General features: G+C 43.4%; 1 protein-coding gene across 5 annotated transcripts in view; it reads right to left on the bottom strand.

The window, feature by feature from the left end:
• The window catches only part of ITGB4 (integrin subunit beta 4), a 91,150-nt gene that overhangs the window by 18,943 nt on the left and 46,377 nt on the right, over positions 1-25,830 (bottom strand). For all 5 annotated transcript variants that reach the window (XM_073587937.1, XM_073587936.1, XM_073587933.1 and 2 more), the window contains exons 6-23: positions 25,050-25,146; positions 23,989-24,160; positions 23,339-23,602; positions 19,791-19,880; positions 11,732-11,854; positions 11,475-11,642; positions 11,222-11,298; positions 10,846-11,057; positions 10,278-10,381; positions 10,051-10,149; positions 9,567-9,696; positions 9,027-9,149; positions 5,797-5,903; positions 5,567-5,600; positions 4,959-5,144; positions 4,747-4,850; positions 3,422-3,480; positions 3,159-3,182 (exon numbers count right to left, since the gene is read on the bottom strand). In XM_073587937.1, coding sequence (XP_073444038.1) covers positions 3,159-3,182; positions 3,422-3,480; positions 4,747-4,850; positions 4,959-5,144; positions 5,567-5,600; positions 5,797-5,903; positions 9,027-9,149; positions 9,567-9,696; positions 10,051-10,149; positions 10,278-10,381; positions 10,846-11,057; positions 11,222-11,298; positions 11,475-11,642; positions 11,732-11,854; positions 19,791-19,880; positions 23,339-23,602; positions 23,989-24,160; positions 25,050-25,146 — 2,173 coding nt within the window. The remainder of the gene's footprint in view (positions 1-3,158; positions 3,183-3,421; positions 3,481-4,746; positions 4,851-4,958; positions 5,145-5,566; positions 5,601-5,796; positions 5,904-9,026; positions 9,150-9,566; positions 9,697-10,050; positions 10,150-10,277; positions 10,382-10,845; positions 11,058-11,221; positions 11,299-11,474; positions 11,643-11,731; positions 11,855-19,790; positions 19,881-23,338; positions 23,603-23,988; positions 24,161-25,049; positions 25,147-25,830) is intronic.

Consider the following 25,830-nt stretch of genomic DNA (forward strand, 5'->3'; position numbering starts at 1 on the left):
GCTTGCCACTGACTGGCACTGACTACTAAACTAATTCCCTATCACCATGCGTAATATCAGAGGGAAGGGGTTTCAAATGAGTCAGTCACCAGAGTTATACATCCGTCACCATTCACACATAGCAGTATAGTCTATACTAGCGCATGGCGGAACGGCCATGCACGCTTTTTATAGCCATGCGGGACCTTCCAGATCTCCAAGATGGACCAATGAGATCTGGAACAGGACCTGGCACATGACTCCCGATCTCCAATGGGAGATCGTCTCGTGAGCATGCCCAGTAGGAGCACAGAGGGACTTAGTCTCTGGAGCGGTCTGCTGCAAAGTAATCTCCTCTGCAGTAGAAAGACAGCAGGAGACCGCAGAATGTGAGGCTCTAGATTCCTGCAGAGCAGACACAGAAACCTGATGCCTAACATTACCCCCCCTCCTCTCTGAGCCTTCCAATCCACCACCCTGTGCCCATCAGAGGCATAGGCCTCAGACTCGTCCGAAGGCAAGTCTGGTGTCCCGGTAGGTGACACGGAAAACCGGGACACGTGGAAGGTATCAGCGGCGGCAAGATCACCAGGTTTAAGAAGGGACACTTGGGAGACCACGGGCGCGGCAAAACCGCCCGGAGCATAAGTTGAAATGGAATGCTGCTGTGTGTCGGCGGACGTCTCCACTCTCTGTTTAAGGAAACTTACCTGAGCACACGAGGCGCATGCCTGAATATATTTCTTAATGTCCCGAGCCCTGTGCGGCCACCAATACGACCCCGCCAGGAGTTTTGTGGTCTGCATGTAGCCACAGTGACCACCCGTCCTGGACGCGTGTGCCCACGCGAGGACCTTCGGCCGAAGGTGGGGAGAGACAAAGGTCTTGCCCGGCGGCACAGAGTTTGGCCATTGCGGGACACTGTTGTCCTGAGAAACAGCACGTTGACAATGGTAACCGCAAATGGAGTTTTGCGCTGGACGCGCCTCAAGAACGTCGCGAGACACCTCCATGGGCTCTGGGAGTGGAATCTCTGGCTCGGGTGGTTCCAGAGGTTCAAAGAGGTTGGGAGCCGGAGTAACCCTCTGTCTGGATTGAGCACGCTCCAGCCCGCGCTACGAAAAACGGAGATCAATACGGGTAGCAATGGCAATCAGCTCCTCCAGATTTGCAGGAACCTCTCTGGTAGAAAGAGCATCCTTAACATGCTCAGCTAAACCTCTCTAAAACACAGGGATGAGGGCTTTGTCAGACCACTCCAGCTCGGAAGCCAGTGTCCGAAAACGAACGGCATACTGACTAACCGAGAGGGATCCCTGAGTCAAAGCCAGTAGCTGTAGAGAGGTGTCGTGCGTGACCCGTGGTCCCAAGAAGACCTGCTTAATAGCCGTTAAAAACTGAGCAGCGGTCCGAACCTCTGGGTCACCACGCTCCCAAAGTGGCGTAGCCCACTCCAACGCCTTGCCCGACAGAAGGGAAACAATAAACCCCACCTTGGCCCGTTCCGTAGGGAATCGCGCAGCCAGTAACTCCAGCTGGATAGAGCACTGGCTGACAAAGCCCCTACAGGAGGAACCATCGCTAGAAAATTTATCGGGCAACCGGAGGCGGGTAATTGTCGGCGCGTGCGAGGACGTGGACATACGGGAAACCGCCTCGGCGATTGCCTGTACAGCAGCCTTCGAAGACTTCGCCGCTGCGATGACACTCTCAAAAGTAGCCAACCGGCCCTCTAGCTGGCGAATGCACTGAAGGAGTTGCTGCTGATCTGCCATCACTTGCCAGACCCTGGCGCTAGTATAATGTTAGGAACGGCGGAACGTACTAAATAAAAATGATAATAAAGTGCGTTCGCCGCTCGGGGTCCACCGTGCAGTAGGTGTTACAACCGCTGCTGAGTGATGGCAGGAGCAATATGGCGGTATAATGCGCACGGGTTCAACTTCACCCGTAGCGCGCAGAGCGGGCTCTGTTCACACACAGAGACGCCACAACACAAAAACACAAAGAACACTGAACCTGTTAGTGTCACAGAGTTCAGTTAAAATGCACACATGGTATCTGGTCACAGGAGCAGGCCCTAAGGAGCAGGCCCTAAGACAGAGGAGCTGCGTACTTCTAGACCTACTGGGTGTGCGGCGTCGCTACTGTGAGCGCAAAGGGGGCTGCAACTGCAGCACGGCGTAGGACACTGCCGCTTGACGACAAGGCTGGAAGGCAAGCGCGATGTCGGACGCTAGCGTAGCGGTGCGGGAGCACAGTGGCTTAAGGCTTGCCACTGACTAGCGCTGACTACTAAACTAATTCCCTATCACCATGCGTAATATCAGAGGGAAGGGGTTTCAAATGAGTCAGTCACCAGAATCATGCATCCGTCACCATTCACACATAGCAAGTATAGTCTATACTAGGGCATGGCGGAACGGCCATGCGCGCTTTTTATAGCCGTGCGGGACCTTCCAGATCTCTGAGATGGACCAAATGAGATCTGGAACAGGACCTGGGCACATGACTCCCGATCTCCAATGGGAGATCATCTCGTGAGCATGCCCAGTAGGAGCACAGAGGGACTTAGTCTCTGGAGCGGTCTGCTGCAAAGTAATCTCCTCTGCAGTAGAAAGACAGCAGGAGACCGCAGAATGTGAGGCTCTAGATTCCTGCAGAGCAGACACAGAAACCTGATGCCTAACATAAAATATAATCAGTGGGTGTTTTGTGACCCCTTCCTCCTAAGTTCTCAACGATCGTCACCCTACTGAGCTGCAGTACCAGGCACAGTCACACCAGGGAGCATGGCACTGAAACCGAATAAATCAGGAAAAGACTTTCCTTGCACAGATCATGGGTGTCCTGGAAATTGAATGACCATTGGTCATACTGTATATTGGACAAGTCACCAGTTAATTTCCCTTAAAACATATGACGTATAATAAGTTTGTCATCAAAATGTTACAACATGCAACAGCGGACAAGAATTCCCAAAACTAAAATTTTATAGTAAATGAAATTGTATTTTTTAATTATTGCATTTTACTTTAAGACATGCATCTACAAGTATATTTATGCAGCTTCATAAATGTATGTTTTTTGTACCCATTTTCTGGTTTATGAGTGACATTAGTTGTAAATGACTGATGAAATCATTGAAAACATAATAAAATTTAAGTTTTATTTTGTACCTCTTGCCAGCATTGGACTGCAACCTGGAGGAAGAAACAAACAAACATAAATTTAAAATTGAACATTTGTGATACACTAAAGGACACCTCTCAAAATTGCAACAATTGTCTTAAAGGGGTGGCCCTATTAAACAAGAGGCCAATATACAACAATATATTATGATGTTAGCACATTTAAAATCCATGACAGAAAACTTGAGTTTAGATCTTGCAATATATTGTGGCAGATGACAATTCTGTATTACAGTTGAACACAGTATTACCTGAATGTTGTCTGCTTCACCTTGTGAGTGCCTGGAATCACCTTATAAACCTCGTTCAGCTGGGGGGATAAAAATGAGTATTAGATATCCTGATTATCTGGTGCTCTCTCCTTAAAATGTGTAATGTGAGTGAGTATCCAGTGTTTCTAGTGGTCTTAATCAGTGAGTAAATATGGTAAAGGCCCCGTCACACTAAGCGACTTACCAGCGATCCCGACACCGATATCAAGGTGTCAGGATCGCTAGTAAGTCGCTATGTGATCGCTGGTGAGCTGTCACACAGCTTCACCAGCGATCAGCACAGTGATGCCGAGCGCCCGGCATCGCTTGCCGTCGCTGTAAAAAATAGAATCAAAATAAAAAATATAGTTATTCTCACCTTCCGACGTCCCGTTCAGCCATCCTGCCTCTCTCCACGCTCCGGTCCCAGTGATCCTTTGCACGAATGACCGCGAGATGTCACGGTCTCGAGGAATAAGAAAGTCTCGCGGTCATTTGTGCAACGGATCACTGGGACCGGAGCGTGGAGAGAGGCAGGATGGCTGAACGGGACGTCGGAAGGTGAGAATAACTATATTTTTTTAATTATTTTTTACACCTGATCGCTGGTCTCCCGCCTGTCACACACAGCGATGCGTGCTGGCCAGCGGGAGACCAGCGACCAAAGAAATGTCCAGAGATTTCCCAGAGCGATCAGCGATACCGGCAGGGGGGCCGCTCGCTGATCGCTGTCACACACAGCAATCTCGCTGGTGAGATCGCTGTTACGTCACAAAAGTTGTGACTCAGCAGCGATCTCGCTACCGAGATCGCTTAGTGAGACGGGGCCTTAAGATCTTAGTGTCCGAGAAGATGTCATTATTACCTATCCAAAATACAAAAAAAGCAGCAAAGAGTTAAGGAGCAACAGTAAAGGGATACCCTCCAAAAATAAATAAACAGGTTATCCCTTAAGAAACCTTGCCGATAGCTCTTGGTCTGACTACTGGGACCTTCAGTGATCCCAAAATCAGGCCTCTACAGCCCCATCCTGGATGGCCTCCTCTTTTTTCAATGTATAAAGAAAGGACTGCCAGAGAAAGTAGAGTACATTTTTTGTATTTCTCCAGCAGTCCAATAGACAATGAACAAGAGCGGAGATAGAACGCACCACTGCTCCATTCAAGACAGGGCTGGAGAGTTCTGATCACGAATCCAGAACCCCAATCTGGGCATTGCTGAAAGTCCCAGTGGCCGGACCACAAGTGATCAGCAAGTTATCCTCCTTCCTAAGAATAGGGAATAGTTTATTATTTTGGTAACAACAATTAACAATGCCAGCTTACTGTATCTTCTACTTCTCTGCGCAGTTGATCACATTCCCGTGTCTGGGGCTTGGACAGGTTTTCAGTGAAGAGACGAGCCAACCGTAGTGAGACACCATATGGGACTACAAAATGAGAAAAGATCATTTTCAAATAATCATGTACCAATACAGTCTATATACAGTACATCGGTACACTTTCTTTAGCCATAGTATTCAGTTTCTTTTTCATACCTAGCTCTTTAGGATTTAAATCCCCTGGTGCTGGAGCAGGACGATGGACATTGTTTGTGATCTTCCATCTTACAGTGTCTCCACCTTTGAGGTTACCGCTTCGTACTAGAGGAGTGTTCAAGTAGTCAGATGACATCAGACTTTGCCGCAGCATGTAGTGGTCTTCCTTAAATCCCACTGTGCGACCTATGGAAAAAAAAACCCACTTAAAACCTATTTACTCTGCTGCCGTTTGGTATAACAACAATTATTAATCAAAACTGGGTTAGTAATTCACCGCCAAAAATCGTGCCTCCTATGGTGCTTGTACTATGCAGACACCTGTGTTAAATCATCTGCACCTACACAGACTTATGCTACATTTATTGCATGAATATCTACACAGTGTATACTTTATTTGCCTTCTCGTATATATGTATTTCCATATTTCCTTTAGTATATGTATTTTATAATAGTTACACCTTATATGTGTAAGAGCAATATCAAATTAGAATATAAAATTGAGCATTTATGAAGAGTCTAAAATATTTTTCCAAAATGGAAATACTCTGCATCCTGTACTTTTTCATACAGAAAATAAACTACAAGTTCAGTTTGATGGCCATTACCTCGTCCACAGCATGGCAATAAAGCCAGGCATGCCTGTAAAAAAAGAAGTCAAAGTTCATTTCCCAAATACAGTAACATCCCACCAGTGCCTTTTAACATATATTTTCTATACAGTATACTCTGAGCGCTGCATATGGTACAGTGTGCAGAGGAGGACTATCAATCAATGCGTTTTCCAAGGTGACAGGTTCCCGTAATGTTTTTACCATGGTCCATGGCGTATTCTTACCTTACAGCAGGCACAATATTTCCAGCAGAGAAGCAACAAGAGGCCAAGGAGCAACATGAGGAAGATGAGTAGGGGAATGAGCCACAGAAAGGCGCCTGGAGGGCACTCTGAGGAGAGAGAAAGGAATCAGTGAAATAAGTATGGTGATGCCTGGAGCAGGGATAACAAAGCGTGCCTGTCATTTCATGTAAGTTTTCAGTATAAGGCGTTATGTGTGTACATGAGATATAACATTATTTGTGACCAATTTTGCCCGTCTGCAGGCTCCATCTTTAGTTTTCAATTGCCTCTGAGCTAGCATGTGGAGACTGGCTGCCATGAGGTCTCCTATACAAGTACGTAGTAACAGTAAAAATAGAAGCAATATGGCGGAGATTATACAGCAGTGTGATTGTGGGATAAGCTAAACCACTCACTAACCTCAGCATGATCTGCCTGTTTCTTCCTCTGCTTGTTTTCTCACTCTGCTCCTCACTTCTCCCCATATAAATGGAGATGTAACTTGGCACCTCACTGTGCCGGAAGTCTGTCTTTCTTTGACTAAGGCCCACATCACTTGTCCGTATAAAACCAGCACCGGAAAAATAGTATCAGTGTGCCATCAGTGTTTTTCCGGTATGACAAAAGAAAAAAAAAATTGCAAAGCTTCTCCTATATTTTGCAATGTACTGCTAACATAAACATGTGAAGGGGGCCTAAGACTGGTTTTTTTTTTTTGCTTTTTTTGAGGAGTGGAGTGTGAGTTGAAGGGGTGGAGGAAGGGGAAAAGAAATGACTCTCATAAGTCAGGAAAGAGGCAGATTTCTCTTATAATATACTGTATATTACAAATTTTCATATATATTCACTTATATTACCGTATATACTCGAGTATAAGTCGATCCGAGTATAAGTCGACCCCCCTAATTTTGCCACAAAAAACTGGGAGAACTTATTGACTCGAGTATAAGTCTAGGGTGGGAAATGCTCCATAGATTATTCCCCCATATGGTGTCCCCAGAAGAAGCTCCATAGATTATTCCCCCATATGCTGCCCCCATAAGAAGCTCCCTAGATTATGCCCCCCATATGCTGCCCCCATAAGAAGCTCCTTAGATTATGCCCCCATATGCTGCCCCCATAAGAAGCTCCTTAGATTATGCCCCCCATATGCTGCCCCCATAAGAAGCTCCTTAGATTATTCCCCCATATGGTGCCCCATAAGAAGCTACTTAGATTATGCCCCCCATATGCTGCCCCCATAAGAAGCTCCATAGATGATTCCCCCATATGCTGCCCCCATGCTGCTGCTACATGTAAAAATAAAAAAATGACATACTCACCTCTCCGTCGCTGGGTGTCAGATTCTCACCTGTCCTGCGTCCATGGCTGCTCACTGCTATCTGCCACGTCATCAGTCAGTGACGTTCAGACTGCAGGGGGCGCGGCGCACACTAACCACGTCACCGCGCCCTCTGCTGTCTGAAGTCACTGACCGATGACAGACACAGACAGCAGCAAGCAGCCATGGACGCAGGACAGGTGAGTATCACTATACTTACCCGTCCTGACGCTGTGTCTTGAGCCCCCAGCTTCTCCGCGCTCTCTCTTCCTGCCTTCAGCGGTCACGTGGTGCCGCTCATTAAAACTCATGAATATGCGCATATTCATGAGTTTTAATGAGCGGCACCACGTGACCACTGAAGGCAGGAAGAGAGAGCGCGGAGAAGCTGGGGGCTCAAGACACAGCGTCAGGACGGGTAAGTATGACCTGACTCCCCCGCTCCCCCTCCCCCTCCGACCCCCGGTGTATATGACTCGAATATAAGACGAGAGGGGGACTTTCAGCCCAATTTTTTGGGCTGAAAATCTCGACTTATATTCGAGTATATACGGTATTGATTTATGCAAAGTTTGTTGAAACAACTATGACCATTTAATTATTTATGTAGATTCCAAAATTATATTCACTTGGAACTAGATAGGGAGTGTAGGCAAATTATTATTTATTATTATTATTATATCACCATTTATTCCATGACACTTTACATGTGAAAAGGGGTGTACATAATAAAAAACAAGTACAATAATCATGAACAATACAAGTCACCGACTGGTACAGGAGGAGAGAGGACCCTGCCCGCGAGGACTCACAGTCAGATGAGTTAACAATAACTTATCAAGAAGGACCAATAGTGTTGACATATTAGTACTGGAAATGTGTGAACAAACAAGGTGCAATTGCTCCAAAATGGAAACTTTATTTGCTTTTAGAAATTAGTTGAGATGTCAGTGGTTATATATCACCCATCAGATAGTGCTGACATAGACTAGAGATAGGACATAACTTACCTCAGTAACAAAAAAAGCACAATCTCATCAAAGGGTTGTCTTTTTTATTTGCTGCAGGCACAGCCTGAATAAGAGCTGATCAAGTTATACCCGTTTTTTGCATCTACTACTACGTCTTTCCCACTGCTTAGCTAAATAGCTGAGATTTTTATTTGCAGGGAAGCACAGTTTCCCTTATTTATAACAGCTGAAGATGTGTGTTCTGTCTCCAACATCTAATTCATAATCTTTGATTATCTGTTTGTTTATATTTGCAATGATTTACTGGTGAGAATATTGAGAAATCTGTATTTGTTTGCCTTGTTTTGGCTCCCTCTAGTGACCAGTGTCATAATCACAGTCTTATCTTCATTGTGCTTTTCTTTCACTTTCAATGAATCTCTTCCCTCCCTTTGCAGTGCATTATGGTAGCTTTGCAGTGCATTATGGTAACTTTTGCAAAGCATTGTGGTAGTTTCCCTCCAGTTCATCCATTTTCCTTCAGCCTGCATTCAGGAAGCATCTCATATCTCTTCTCCCCTTGTGATTGCATTGCTGGTATGTACGCATGCTTTCTGTAGCTACTTCCTGTCTTATTTAGCCTAGTTTAATCAGTCCTGCGCCCTGGTCAGCTATTAGTGTGCAATGTTCATTCACAGTGTACTATGTATGTTATGTATAATGTATTTCTACTATGCCCCTGTACTGATTGTATGTACAGTATATTGTATTGTAGTTTCACTGCGCCAATATATCAAGTTCAATAAAAGAACAGACTCAACCTACAGTCTCCTTATTGGACCCCGGTATAGCGGTTTAGCTGAACTGTATAACTACAATAAAGTCTGCTTCATTCAGTGAGGACAGAACAATGTGACTTGACAATAAGACACAAATGCATATTGCTATATGCGACTCACCTTTTTTTTTCTGTACCATAACAGTGTAGTTTGATAACACAGAGCTTAATCCTTCCACAGTGTAATGATAGGTGCAGTCATCCTCTTCATCTCGGAACGAGCATTTCTCGGTTCTGTCATCAGCTAGTATGAAGAAATGCCAGTCAGTTATTGTGTCCATAGTTTACTCATCATAGAAGACCTGCTGCTCCAACGCCAGTCACAGATAGTAGACATAATGGAAACAGGCTCAGACTGGCCCCCAGTAGAACAGGGGAATTCCCTGGTGGGCCACTCTGCAGGAGTGAGACACCTATTCACCTACATGAGCAGTAGTTGCACAATACACTTGATTTACTGTGTACAGACACAGACAACATTTCATCAGTCATTTAACAGCTACCCAGTGTACTATTATATACAAGAAAGGTAAATTTGCGAATGAGGGTAATGTAATATTTGTAGGTAGCTGAACATTGGGCCCCCAGAGTAAATGTTTCTGGTGGTACCTTGGCACCCCAGTCAGACAATGGATGGAAAAATGTCACTTTGGCGATCTACCTTTTGTGAGTTCATCAACCATCTTTATCTTGATTTCACAGTTTTCACATTTTTCTCCCTTTTTCTCTCCAGTGTTCCATGCCTGGCATTGCACACATGTTCTAACATCTTCGCAGGCTCCCAACAGACGCTATATAGATAGATAAAGAAAAGAACATTTATCACAAAGTTCAAACACAGAACTAAGTTCTCCATGTATCCCTTCATTTTGATAGCTTCATGTATTGTGTCCAACATTTGCCAAATTCATGGTGTGTTTTTGGACCCATTTGGTGCCTGTGTCATTAATATGGTTTTGATCCATAAACGGGCAGAGCTGGTAGGAGTTGTAAAATGCAACAGATTTGTCACTTTTGGTTCAAAGTTTTAGTGTAATGTCAGCCTGCTAATGTAATGTTTAGCATGCCAGCGTAAGATGACATAAGGAATGGAAATAGAAGGATATAATGTAAAAGCATGATCTTTACACTGGCAGCATACATACCAGGGAGGTGCTAAATTCACAGAGAACATCTGTAAACTGGGGATCTGTGTCACACTGGCAACGGCCACAAACACAACTCCCTCGGCCATTGCACAAGCCCTGTAGAGAAAGAAATCGCTTTAGCATCGCCAGCAGATATCGTGTAGACGTGTTCCATAAAGATATTGCCTTTTCATAAAGCAAGAATACATGTTCTGCAGTTTCCTACACCTAAGCATAGCACTTACCCCGTATCTGTCCAGGCAGGTTTGATTGCTGGTTGGGCACTCACATCCAACCCCTTCCCATCCACTTATACAAGCGCAGGCTCCCATGTAACAGCTGCCTCTATCTGCAAGTGTAAGACATTATTTGTCATTTAAAGTGGTAGTCTCATGTTCTTTGTTCAGGAGCACAGCATTTGGGGAAATTCCGTTTATAATATAAAAACCCTGTGGCTTCGTGTTCCAAGCAGCTACCCAAGAGAGTGAACCCCTACAAAAAATATATATAAATTTGTATAGATACATATATATATATATGTATGAGAGCGATCAGATGCAGAAAATTTACATAAATAGGCTGATTAAAACAAATAACTGGGGGCTGAAACTGGTTATTTTTTCCCTACCAGTTGTAAAATTGGTGCTGTAATTGTTGTCAGTATGTGTTAACTATCAGGTTCCCTAAGGCAGTATCTGCAGTAGTGAACAGGTTACATAGCAATCAAAAAACGAAATGACAGCCAAGAATTTATGCAATGTTCCATAATCCATATAATTAGCTACAAGGTAGAAAATGATGGCGTCCTCGTACCATTGCACATGAAGCCACCTGTGCGTGGGCACTGGAAATTGTTGTACTGGCAGAATTCTCCTTGGTATTGGTGGATCGGGGACTCGCCAGAACACTGGCAAACACCACAGAGACACTCTCCTCTTCCTGAGCAGATTTCTGTGCTATTAGGAGCAACACATGACTGGCTGTCTATAGATTGTAACGATGAACAGTTACAGAATTCTCCTCTCCTGTAAAAAAAAGGTAAACTTCCATTGATCCAAATACTAGATTATAAGATGCAACATACTTCCAAGATGGCCAAAACTATCCACCATGCATTTGTGTAATAACGTGGCTCCTACCAGACGTAGATATAGCTTCAGCTACATAGCGGCTACTACCCAGGACCTACCAGGGTTCTTTACATTCACAACGTCCGCAAGAAAAGTGGCCATTTCTGTTGCACTTTGGGGAATCAATTTCTTTTTGCTATAAACGAAGGATAGTAAAAAGGGAAGAACATTAATGAAGCTTAGGATCTTAACGCCATCTTAAAAAATGGAAAAAGTATCATGACACAACAGTAAGTAGTATGTTTGGTATAACAGGAGACATCTTTGTGATGTCTACTTTCAAGTCTTGAGTGGTAGGTCCATAGCACTTACCAATTCACAAGGGCACTCATCACACATGACCGACGCATCAATTTGCAGTCCATTTGTGAAGGTGGATGGTTTAAGCAAGACATTGCCGGACCGATCTTGAAGTGGCAGCGCACAAACTTTCTGAACACCAACTTGCTCTAGAGCCTTTACTTTTACTTTAAATGTCCCCTAAAAAAAGAAAAATGGGAAGTCAACCTTTTTGACATTTTCCTCTTCCTATATAAATACAGAATATTACCCGCTCTAGTGACACTCACCACTTCACCACGGGTCACCTGAAAAGACCCTGCCTCTGTCAATTTGGCCGAATCGGATGAGACTGAAATATTCATGGAGCGGGGCGTGTTATCATCTCTGATATCCATCCTCGAGCGGATTTGCTACAAATAAAGTGTAACCAGTTAGCAGAATTATTTTAACTTCAACCCATAAAATTGTATCACATGTATCATCAGGTTTCGTTTGCCTAATATTATATTTTGTTAATGATCAGAAACCACTCATGGTGATGTAACAGTAATTGAACCACATAACAAATACTTCCTGTCTCCAGAGCTAATTGAAGGGAACTTGTTGCTTTGAGCATGCATTTCTCTCTGCGGGCAGCATGTTATAGAACAGAAGGAGCTGAGTAGATTGATATATAATATTAGAAGAAAATAATTTCAATGATTTGCAATTGTGTTCATTTTAATTCCTGCTCATTCAGGGTTTAGGAGTCAAGTAGGCGGTCCTAATTAGTGTTTGACAGCAATCACTGTGTGTAAGAAAAGTTGTCAATCACTACTAAGAATTCACATTGGCCCAGATTGAGGAGGAATTGAATTAACACTAGAACTACTGGACTCGTGACACCTAATAGAAATACATAGTGCGAAGTAGTCAAAATGACTACCTCAGTAGTTCTAGTGTTAAATCATTTGACATTATACAGAATCTTTTCTCACTAAATTGTACAATAATTTTGTCTGCTTCTCCTGCTTTACAACCTGCTGCCCATGGACTGCATGTTCATAGCAAAGGGTTACCTTTAATAAATTATATTACATCATATTGAAAAAAAAGGTTAATCCAGAGGAACAGACTGAAGGCGTTGCAGTGCTGCATCTAAGCACATTGGTTCTACCATACATGTGGAGCTAAGCACAATTCAAGGTCTGGAGTGTCTTCTGTCCCTTCATTTTGCTTACTGATAGGTGTCCTGTACGTTGGGCCCTTACTCATAACATACTGAGAAAGAAAACTTCTATAAAGTCCATTAATGACCAGGCCAAATTTTGCCATCTTTCAAACATGGTAGCTATTAATATTGCTATGTTTTTCATGACAGATGTGGTTTAATTCTGTATATACATTGAAAGCCAAAATATATCACAAAGGCAAAAAAAAAATCAATGAATAATTACGTTTTTTAGCCTATTGCCAATTCACTGTTTCTGAGAGCAGAAACCAAATTCTTTTCTAATACCCCCTGAGAAAGTGTATCTAAACATGCAAAAGGCGCATTGGGGACTATGTTGTTCTAGTAACTTTGCAGATTTCATTACAATATGGGCAGGCACGCTTTTCCCATACACCTATGAATTGGAACATGTATGTTTGTATATACAGTCATGGCTGAAAGTTTTGGCATCCTTGAAATTGTTTCAGAAAATTAAGTATGTCTCCCAGAAAATTATTGCAATTACACGTTTTGTTACACATGTTTATTTCCTTTGTGTGTATTTGGACAACACAAAAAAACTGATAAAAAAGGCAAATTGGACATGATTTCACACAAAACCCCCAAAATCCTTCTTGGAAAGTGTCTCGTGGACAGATGAGATCAAGATAGAGCTTTTTGGTAAAGCACATCATTCTACTGCTTACTGAAAACAGAATGAGGCATACAAAGAAAAGAACACAGTAACCTGTAGTCAAATATGGTGGACGTTCAAAGACGTATTGGGGTTATTTTGCTGCCTGTGCAACTGGATGACTTGACTATGTGCAAGGTATCATGAAATCTGAAGATTACAAAAGGATTTTGGGTCACAATGCCGTATCCAGTGTCAGAAAACTGGGTTTGCATCCTAGGTCATGGGTCTTCCAGCAGGACAATGACCCCAAACATACTTCAAGAAGCCCCCAGAAATGGATGGAAACAAAGCGCTAGAGAGTTCTGAAGTGGCCAGCAATAAGTTCGTATCTAAATCTTATTGAACATCTGAGGAGAGATGGAGAGATGTTACAATTGCTGTTGGGAGAAGGCATTCTTTAAATGTGAGAGACCTGAAGCAGTTTGCAAAAGAAGAGTGGCCCAAAATTCCTGTTGAGCAATGTAAGAAGCTTGTTGATGGTTATAGGAAGCGATTGATTGCAGTTATTTATTCCAAAGAGATTGCAACCAAATATTAAGTTGAGGGTGCCAACAATTTTGTCCAGCCCATTTTGAGGGTTGGGTGCAAAATGATGTCCAATTTGCTTTTTTTTTCTCTTTTTTTTTCTGTTTTTCCAATACACACAAAGGAAATAAACACGTGTAAAATAAAACACGCGTAATTGAAAAAAATAATTGAGGAGAAACACTTCCTTTTCTGGAACAATTTCAAGTGTGCCAACACTTTCGGCCATAACTGTATAATATACATTTTGACAACTATGTCTACTATTTGAGGCATTGTGCATTAGGGTGACCGCAAAAAATCTTTGTCGGAATTTTGTCCTTCTGGACCCCACAAAACGATTCCCCTTTCCAGATATTGAGATAGCCAAAATTTGAGCTCAATCAAACGACGTTAACCCGTGCCGCTCGTCGCTCAAAGTTTGAAAAAATCCAAATTGAGGTATTTTAAGATTTAGGTATTTTGCATAGTCTGTTAGACTATAAAGAATGTGACAACAACATTGCAGAAATAGCCCTGACCAAATTTTCGAACCATTTGTGGTATTTGAATGCAGAGTTGGTGGGATTATCGTTTTTTGATCCCACCATTACAGACAATGAAAAGTTGTTAATGGCTAATAAATTGCTCAGTAGCACAGATGAACCATCAGAGCACGCTAGGGTTGTAAATCCAAAAGTTAGGAAAGAAAAATTAAAAGAGGTAGGAAGTAACCGACTTTAACGACCTTCTGACAAAAGATGAAGAACAAAAGCAATATGTCCTGCAAGTTGTAAGCAAATGCCGAGCATTATATTCTGACGTTTCAAAAACTACTTTAACAAAAGCTCTAGAATAGATTAGATAACTATGTAAAATTATCAACTCATGTAGGTTAGCGTCAGGGCCGGTTTTAGGCAAAGTGGGGCCCTAGGCAAAGTTTAAAATGGGGCCCCAAATGCTAACATATTGCACATCACACAGAAACATTTCGATTGTATTTACATGCACTGAGTTCGGGCCGCTAAATGATCGTCAAAATTGAAGTTGTTCAATGCTTGTTTCCCGACCTCTTTCCACCTTCTGAGAAAGAATGATGGGAACAGAACGATCACTAAGGGTGTGTGCACACGTTGCGGTTTTTGCTGCGGTTACGCCGCAGTTTCCATGCAGTTTACAGTACAATGTAAACCTATGGAAAACCAAATCCGCCGTGCACATGCTGCGGAAAATTCTGCGCCGATTTGCTGCGGTTTATTTTCCGCAGCATGTTACGTCTTTTTTGCGGGACCGCAGCTGCAGTGTATGTTCCGGGACATACAAATCAATCTCTCTCTCATTCACACTGCCAAACCGCACTAGAACCTGCATCAAATCTGCTGTACACATGCTAGGAATCCGCAGAAAAAATGCATGTGTTTTACCCTGCAGTTTCTGCCAAGAGATATGGATTCTCTGCAGAGAAAGCCGCAGACTAATCCGCAACGTGTGCACACACCCTAAGGGTGGTTTCACATTAGCGTTTCAGGCCGCAGCATTGGCCTGCACACGGCCGCCGCTAAGCCCCGCCACCTGCCGCGCATCCTCCGGTAGCTCCGCCTACGGGCGCATGACGCTGCATGCGTCCTGCGTCCCCTATCTTTAGCACTGGGGACGCAGGCCGTGCGCAGATATGCGTTTGGCGGTGCATGCGTCCTTTTGATGGTGCGCCGACCAGCGCCAAACGCAACCTGTTGCAATTTGGTGCGCTCGGCGCACCGTCAAAAGGACGCATGCACCGCCAAACACATACCTGCGCACAGCCTGCGTCCCCAGTGCTAAAGATAGGGGATGCAGGACACATGCAGCGTCATGCGCACATAGGCGGAGCTACCAGAGGAGGCGCGGCAGGTGGCGGGGCTTAGCGGCGGCCGTGTGCGTCCCCAGTGCTAAAGCGTTATGCGCCCGTAGGCGGCGCTACCGAAGGAGGTGCGGCAGAGAGCGGGGGGCTTAGCGGCCTGCAACGTTAATGTGAAACCACCCTAACAGATCACCATACAGTATCATGTTATCAGCAGGACATCTACAGTTTACATCCCATAGTCCTCCATATAATATAATCTGCCCCAAAGTCCTCCATATAGTATAATACACTCCTTATAGCTCTCCATATATTAAAATACACTGCTCAGTCCTCCATATAGTATACTACACTCCTCATAGCCCTCCATATATTAAAATACACTGCTCAGTCCTCCGTATAATACACTCCATATAGTATAATGCACCGCCATAGTCACCCATGTAGTACAAATCACTTCCCATAGCATAATGCACCCCATAGTTCTTCATATAATGTATTCCCCATAGTCCTCGATACAGCATAATGCAGCCCACATATAGTATAATGCAGCCACCCCACAGAGTATAATGCAGCCCCGCCATACAATATAATGTAACCCCCATAGAATATAATGCAGCCACTCCACAGAATATAATGTAACTCCCCATAGTATATAATGCAGTCCCACCCCCCATATAGTATAATGCAGCCCCTCCATAGAATATATGGCAACCCCCTCATGGGATATAATGAAGCCCCTTATATAGTATAATGTAGCCCCTCCATAGAATACAATGTAGCCCTCCTCATATAATAACTATAATACAGCGTCCCCCATAGAATATAATACAGCCCACCTCCCCATAGAATATAATGTAGCCCTTCATATTATTTAACACAGCCTCCCCCTATAGAATATAGTGTAAAATGTACCCTACATGGTATATAACACACCGCATAGTATACAGCCCAGCCCACCATGGTATACAGCCCACCATGGTATACAGGCTGTATACCATGCTGGGCTGTATAATACAGCCCAGCATTGTATAATATAGCCCGCCCAGCATGGTATAATACAGCCCAGCATGGTATAATACAGCCCAGCATGGTATAATACAGCCCAGCATGGTATATAGCACCCCAGAATGGAATAATACAGCCCAGTATGGTATAATACAGACCAGCATGGTATATATCCCCCCAGCATGGTATAATACAGCCCAGCATGATATATAGCACCCCAGAATGGAATAATACAGCCCAGTATGGTATAATACAGCCCAGCATGGTACTGTATATAGCCCCCCCCCAGAATGGTGTAATACAGCCCAGCATGGTATATAGCACCCCAGAATGAAATAATAATACAGCCCAGTATGGTATAATACAGCCCAGCATGGTATATATCCCCCCAGCATGGTATAATACAGCCCAGCATGATATATAGCACCCCAGAATGGAATAATGCAGCCCAGTATGGTATAATACAGCCCAGCATGGTACTGTATATAGCCCCCCCCAGAATGGTGTAATACAGGCCAGCATGGTATATAGCCCCCCCCCAGAATGGTATAATACAGCCCAGCGTGGTATATAGCCCCCCCAGAATGGTATAATACAGCCCAGCATGGTATATAGCCCCCCCAGAATGGTATAATACAGCCCAGCATGGTATATAGCCCCCCCCCAGAATGGTATAATACAGCCCAGCATGGTATATAGCACCCCAGAATGGAATAATACAGCCCAGTATGGTATAATACAGCCCTGCATGGTATATAGCCCCCCCAAAATGGTATAATACAGCCCAGCATGGTATATAGCCCCCCCAGAATGGTATTATACAGCCCAGCATGGTATAATACAGCCCAGCAAGGTATATAGCCCCCCCAAAATGGTATAATACAGCCCAGCATGGTATATAGCCCCTCAGCACTGTATGATACAGCCCAGCACGGTATAATACAGCCCGGCATGGCATATAGCCCCCCAGCATGGTATGATACAGCCCAGCACGGTAAATAGCACCCCCCAGAATGGTGTAATACAGGCCAGCATGGTATATAGCCCCCCAGCACGGTATGATACAGCCCAGCACGGTATAATACAGCCCAGCATGGCATATAGCCCCCCAGCATGGTATGATACAGCCCAGCACGGTATATAGCACCCCCCAGAATGGTGTAATACAGGCCAGCATGGTATAATACAGCCTAGCATGGTATATATCCCCCCACAGAATGGTATAATACAGCCCAGCATGGTATATAGCCCCCCCAAAATGGTATAATACAGCCCAGGACGGTATAATACCGCCCAGCATGGTATAATACAGCCCTGCATGGTATATAGCCCCCCCCAGAATGGTATAATACAGCCCTGCATGGTATATAGCCCCCCAGAATGGTATAATACAGCCCAGCATGGTATAATATAGCCCAGCATTGTATATAGCCCCCCCAGCCTGGTATAATACAGCCCAGTATGGTATATAGCCCCCCCCAGCATGGTATAATACAGCCGAGCATGGTATGATACAGCCGAGCATGGTATATAGTCCCCCCCAGACTGGTGTAATACAGCCCAGCATGGTATATACCTCCCCCCTCCCCAGCATGGTATAATACAGCCCAGCATGGTATATAGCCCCCCAGCATGGTATGATACAGCCGAGCATGGTATATGGCCCTCCCAGCATGGTATATAGCCCCCCAGCATGGTATATAGCGCCCCCCCAGCATGGTATATAGTCCCCCCAAAGTGGCCCCACAGTCTAGTACTCGCACTGATTTAAAAAAAAAAAAAAAAACAACACTCCTCACCTTCTCCTCATGACCGCGCTGCTGGCTGCTCCTGTCTCCTCCTGCACACAGTGAGAGCGCGATGACGTCATTGCGCCCCCGCTGTGTCAGAGGCAGAGCGGGGAATGATGGGAGAGGTAGCGTCAGCTGACGCTCTCTCCCCCATCACTGCCTCCTTCAGTGCGGCGGCGGGAGTCGGCGCTGGGGGCAGGCGGGCCCTCCTGCCTCACAGGGGCCCCATAGTGGCTGTGTGATGTGCCGCTGGCTGGGGGCCCCTGGAGGAGCGGGGGCCCTAGGCAGCTGCCTGGTCTGCCTGCCCATAACGCCGGCCCTGGTTAGCGTGCTCTGATGGTTCATCTGTGCTACTGAGCAATTTATTAGCCATTAACAACTTTTCATTGTCTGTAATGGTGGGATCAAAAAACGATAATCCCACCAACTCTGCATTCAAATACTACAAATGGTTCGAAAATTTGGTCAGGGCTATTTCTGCAATGTTGTTGTCACATTCTTTATAGTCTAACAGACTATGCAAAATACCTAAATCTTAAAATACCTCAATTTGGATTTTTTCAAACTTTGAGCGACGAGCGGAACGGGTTAACGTCGTTTGATCGAGCTCAAATTTTGGCTATCTCAATATCTGGAAAGGGGAATCGTTTTTTGTGGGGTCCAGACGAACAAGATTCTGACATTTTTTCCCCCCCATATGAGATCCGGTCACCCTATTGTGCATTCATATTTATTGTAACCATCCTTACAATATTACATGCAGTGCTTTTTAGCTAGCATTCTGGGTGTTGTCATCCTTTATGTTTTTTGGTTTACTAAATATTTTTTATGTATGTATATCCAATAAAAAACATTTTTAGCTAGAAACTCCTCCACTTGTTATGGCATAAATCTTTTGTGAAGCTAATGGTTACTATCAAAACAGTTATGAGCCTGTTTTCAGATCTAATGGCTGAATCTGGATTTTAACAATGTACGTGGTGGATTTGTCTAATATCATGCAGATGTCACAGTGGCCAACTTGAAGGCCAGTACGTTATGTTATTTGCATAAGCTCGGTTGTTTCCATTCACTTTGAATTAACAGCGTCGTATGCAAATGGTGCCGGCTTGCTACAATCCTCAGCCGGCGCATCATATAACCCGGGACTGAACAGTGGCAGAAGTAATTGACTGTACATAGGATTATAGAAATAATTGTCTCTCAAACTACTCAGAAGTAACCTCTTACTGTTATCATGGATTTTGCAGTATCATATCAAAAAAATTATGTTGTCCACCATTACATGTGCAATGTACTCGAAAAATTCTAGTACCTTAAAAGCCTCCTCCAGAAGTTGCACAATGTTAGAGGAGTCCTCCTTCAGTTCTCCAATTTCAGACACTTTAAAGTATTTGCTTAGTTTCTGTAAAGACAGATTGTTAATCACATTGGAGCATGATACTCAACCGAACACCTTGCACATATTGTACTAATATATGGACTGTAGAACAGACACACTGAGTCTATAAACCCTTATTATAATGCTTTTCGTACATGTGTATATCACTTGATATCATGTTATGGACATATTTACATGCCGCAGATTTGTTGAAGACATTTCTGCAACTGTTCAATTAGCCTAAATGGGTCTGAAGAATTGCACGTCACCAAACAACTCCATTCAGATACATACAACAGATGATGACATTTCTGCAACAATTTTTTCATATGGAAATGTCCATTAGTAACTAAAAATTATTACCAAAGGTAAATAAAAAATTGATTAAAAAGAAACTGAATTTAAAGAAGATTTCCACATTATATTAAAACTTACTTGTAGCATACAACAGTAATGAGAAAAAAACAAACTTTGCAGAGGCCGAAGGAGGAAGGAGGTTTGGCGCTTCCCAACCCCTGGGTATATTTTTTATCAGCACAATGCCAGTATATCGGAGGATGGGGGGTGGAGACGGGACAGGGACAATCACCCAGTAGTTTGAGATATTTGTTTGGAAAATGGCCTCTGGGAGAGAGTTTACAAGGGGGGCAGTTTTTAAAATTAGGCTCTCGGTTTCCTACTGTTCTCCTAATTCATAAGGTATGGGAAAAAGTTAAACAGATAAGGGGTGTCACGGGCCTTACCAAATACTCTCCTGTATGGGATAATATAAATTTGCCAGAATTCGGGCAAATGGAAGGATTTGGGCCCTGGAGAGAGGCAGGAATCAGAAGGATGGGACAGCTAATGGGTCAGGGAAGACTTAAGTCATTTATGGAGCTGCAGACAGAATTCCAGTTACCGCATTCAAATTTGTTTCATTATAAAAGAATTCAGCATGCGTATCGGTCGCAATGTCGGAGAAAACTTATTGAGATCCAGTTTGATATCACGCTGGCCTCCATTTTGGAGAACAGCGTGACAAGGGGGGCAATCTCAGAAGTGTATAGAGATTTATTGTTCACTTTTCTAGTCAAACATCCCATCAAGTCTAGAGTGAAATGGGAGGTTGAATTGGGAGAGATAAATGACGATAGATGGGAATCTATTTTAGAATATGTGCCTAAGATTTCTATGAGCGAACCTGGGAGGATGTCTCAGTTATACGTAATTCATAGAGCTTACAGAACTCCTGATAGACTGTTCAAGATGGGTTTGAGGTCCGATTCCGAGTGTCCACGATGTTCGCAGGAACGGGCAGACATGCTGCACATGCTGTGGCATTGCCCTAGATTGTCTACGTACTGGACAGTCATATTGAGTCGGATTGAATTGATATATAGTTGTGCAGTCCCCAGAGACCCTTTGGTCTGTATATTAGGGTATGTAGAGGAATTAGTAGCAGTATCCATGGTCAAACTGGCGATTGCTAGACTGTTGTTCATAGCAAGGAAGTTGATCGCTCGGTTCTGGATCAGAGAAGAGCCTCCGACTAGACGAGACTTTCTTACGCAAGTGGAGCATATAATTTCATTGGAAAAAAGTATTTATACTAAGAGAAATAAACTCAATGTATTTCATAAGATATGGCAGCCATGGGTAGAATGGAGTTAGATTTGTGGGGAGGATGTATTATGATATAGATGATGTTCATAATAAACAAGTATATATGGAGGTGGGAAAGAGTATCGGAATAGAAATGAGGAAGACACTGAAGGGGTCTCGGAGGGGGGGGGATAGGGGGAGAAGGGGGGGAGTTTTGTTATTAAAAATTTATGATTATATGTGAACAACTGCTTGATGTCATATGATATACTTGTTATCATTTAATAAAAATTTATCTGATTAAAAAAAAAAATGAGAAAAAAACAAACAAAACAAATGAGTGTTAATAAATAATCACTGCTGTCCCAAAGCCACATCTCTGGTCCTCCCTGTCGGGTCCTTCATACTTCATGTAGCGGCAGCAGCCAATAACTGGTCTCAATGTATACATAGCCAGTGCATTCCTCCTTTATCACGAAATCTGCATTTGAATCAATATGCAAATGAGGATGAAGTTCTTTCAGTTCCTGGAAACTCTTCCCTTTGTCACTCCAGCTCTATTTGTGCCCAGTGCTGCCAAATCCTGCTTGATTAACGGCTCCTTTGTTCTGTCACTTCAAGCAAAGGAGCTGTCAGTCAAGCAAGTGGTGGTGCTGGGCAGGGAATAGAGCTGGATTGACAAAGGGAAGAGCTTCCACAAACAAAAGCACTTCAGCCTAATTTGCATATTGATTTAAATGCAGATTTCATCATAAAGGAGGAACAGAGTGGCCATGTAAAGGTATTCTGGAATTGTCTTTGAAAGAACTACATGCACATATAAATAGTTTGTTTGTACAGTAGATAGTGAATTCCTGGAACTCCTGCTAATAGAACCCCTTTAAAATGAGTGTGACTTTTCCCAGTAAAAACAGCTGACATTGTCTTGGTACTGTTGCAGGATTTCTTGGGAAAGAGGCTCCTTCCCTATCCCTCACACTAGGGAGCATCCTAGTCTGGGGTCACATGCCTTGCTATGCTGCTTCTGACTTACCCTTATCTGTTCCCTCCCCCCACCTAGGATGGTGTGAGGCCAAAGTGTATAGGATTACACTAACCAGACAGACAAGGGAAGACAAACAGGGATAAATGAAAACTGGAATCATGCAAAATACATTCACCAAACAACAGAGTGGAACACAGGGGAGGGAAAGGTAGGCAAAATCAATTAGGAGAGGATGAGGATGGACATGTGAACAAACTCCATGCAGAAATCACCTGAACAACTCTCCAAACGCCAACTCCAAACCAGGCAGAATGAACTGTCTCTGGCAATTCCCAAATGCCAGTGGCAAGAATATATACCAGAGGGAAGTGTCCAACACAGAGCAGCTGAGGCAATCCATGATGGAGAGCTCAGGAGATCAACTGAACTGATTAACCCTAGCAATGCCAGAGGAAAGAAAACCTGCACTGTTTAGTATGATGGTGAAGCATTTCTAACCAGTGCAGGAGTTTGGGTAACCAGACACCGCAATCTTCTGACCTCTCTCCCTGTGACAGATAATTGGGACACAATGAAAATAACAAAGCCAAATCCTTGTATAAGAGAAACTTCAGATTTTCTGAGATCATAGCTCTCTGAGATAGATGCTCTGTTGCTCCTTGAAAAAATGTAAGTCTTCCCTTGGACCCTAATTCTAGCAATCATCAAAAATTAGCCATTGGCATATACACTTTAAGCTGCTGGGGAAGCAAAGAGACTAGTAAAAACTTTTGGGCTAGTGGTAAGAATTGTTTAAGCTAATGTCTTTCAGATGCTTTTGCCATTGAAGAACACATTTGCCAAATGTTTTGAATTGTAGCATAGCATTTGGACCCAAAAGCAAGAGCCTCCACCATTTACATGCATCACTCACATCATAGTAGCTATAGGAGTGGTTGGTGACAGCAAAAATTGGAATGATGTTATTCTTAGCCAGAAGTCGCACAAGAGTGGGAACAGATGGGTAATCCTGAAAGGTGTCATATGTGTAATATCCAGCTTCGTCTAAATGGCAACGCTCATCATTTCTGGCCAGGATCCCATCAAGAACATTCACTCCATCACCCTCATAGTGAAATGCTGATTCAGTGGAGAACACGAGGATGTGGGTGCTTCCTTGCCTCCACCCAATTTGGTTCTATGTAAAACAAAGAAACAAACATGGGGCATAAGATAGATAAATAAGAAAATCTGCCATATGGAGAGCTGTGGCATGCATAGTTAACGTCACAAATGTTATAACTGTTCTTATGTCAGTTTTCCCATCAATGCACCTCTAATCATATGTGGGCACGCTTGCTAAATAGAGAGGGTGGAATGGGCACAGCGTATTCGTTACATGGTAAGGAACAGAGTGGGGCATGTGCAGATTAACGCACTGACTATAGAGTATGACCACTAGTACACAACGCCATCATTTTCACACAGTGATATAATGAGCCCCAAAAATTCCACTTTTCGTTATACCAAAGCTGTATATTAGTGCACACATTGATTACAGTTACAAAACTAAAAACTCCTCACCGTGCACACAGCGCTCTGGAGAATAGCATCAAACCCACCCTCAGGTGCATCCAAATTTCCAGAGATTCTCTCTTTCTTGAGCTCATCTCTAAATTTATCAATGTCGTTTGTCAGGCGGATGACGTTCTTAAAAGAGAAAGGTGGTGTACTGTCAGGCCATGGCTGCTTCAGTCTAAAAATAAAGCAGAGCAGATATATGTACTGTACTTGTCATTTGTTCACAAAGCAAAACATATACCTCCTATGTTAATAAATTAATTGATGTGTTCATTACGTAATATATTAAAACCACTATTGCTATTAACGGATTGCTCATTTGTCTGACAGACAGCTCTTCTGACTCACCTGGACACATGATCGCTCAGTTCAGGCAAACGTTCATGTGTTTTTAATAAGGAGAAGAAAAGGAGAACTAAACAATGAAATGTTTGACATTAAGATGCCACGAGGCATGTTCTTATGTCCCAACATCAACAGTGAAGGACAAATCAGGATATCCCTATACATATTAGATGAGTGGCAGTTCCTTTCAAAATCTACTGTTGCTTACTTTAATCCAATGTGTATAGGGGTCTTTAGTCAACTTGGTGGACACTGAAAAATTCAATGACACTCTGGAGCTGAACACTTTTAGGGTGAGGCTACACGGAACTGCTGGTCTTCAGTCCAAAACCCAACCTACTCACAGCGAGCCAATAGCCTCACAATATTGTTTCACAACTGTGACGAAGTTGGCCCATCGTGGGAGTTTCAGCTATGCAGCCAGTCGGACCCCTACCAATCCTCATATACCCCCTAGATAAATACAACTCTCAGCACCATCTTGCCACCATTAACTCATGGAAGGATATTCCACAGTTTAAGAGGTTATCTGGATTTAGAAAAAAAAGGTCTGCTTTTTCTCCATTCCATTGAAGTAGTTTACCTCTAAAACACACACTATTAGGGGCAGGAAATACAAATACTCCAGTAAAAAAAAATACATAAATAAATCTAATGACATTCTATGGAAACCATTCTAGAATTCCGATCATCATGGTCAAACTCATTTTGATACTCACTTCTCTGGCCTCATGTCTGTCTGAGGAACAGACACTTTATCCACAAATTTCCCAAAGCCAATAGTGTAATCAGTGGAGAGAGAGCTGACCACATTAGCTGTTAAGCAAACAAACATAATAAATAAGATTAGTCTTTTTTTTTTTATTTACTGCTGCCTTTACTTTAAGATAACACTTCAGTAGATTTTACATAAAGAGTGGGGAAAATAAGAATGTCATACACTGCTGATTTTGCTAGTTTCCCACCTACAAAGAATGAAGAGGTCTGTAATTTTATCATAGGCACACTTCAACTGTAAGAGACAAAATCCTAAAAAAAAAATCCAAAAAATCAAGTTCTATGGTTTTTACATAATTAATTTGCATTTTATTACATGAAGTATTTGAATCAATAGAAAAACAAGACTAAACATTTGGTACAGAAACCTTTGTTTGCAATTACAGAGGTTAGGCATTTTCTGTAGTTCTTGACCAAGTTTTCACACACTGCAGCATAGATTTTGGCCCATTTCTTCATACAGATCTTCTCCAGATCTATCTTGTTTCGGGACTGTCACTGTGCAACATTGATGTCACGCCAGGGCAGGGAGATGCCTGGCAAGCAACGCAAAGGAAGGAGGTGAGGGAACTGATAAAGGGGAGGCCTGACGGTAGGGAGAGAAGGAAGATGGTGACCCATCAACACTTTTGCTGACACCTGTGCTCCCTATCGCCCTAGACGGGTCCATCCCCCCATGAGCCGTCACGTGCCTAAGCCCTGGCTGACCGTGGGTCTTAGCCC

This window comes from Dendrobates tinctorius, unplaced genomic scaffold, assembly GCF_039654945.1.
Source record: "Dendrobates tinctorius isolate UK_male_01 unplaced genomic scaffold, ASM3965494v1 ptg000103l, whole genome shotgun sequence".
Classification (NCBI taxonomy): domain Eukaryota; kingdom Metazoa; phylum Chordata; class Amphibia; order Anura; family Dendrobatidae; genus Dendrobates; species Dendrobates tinctorius.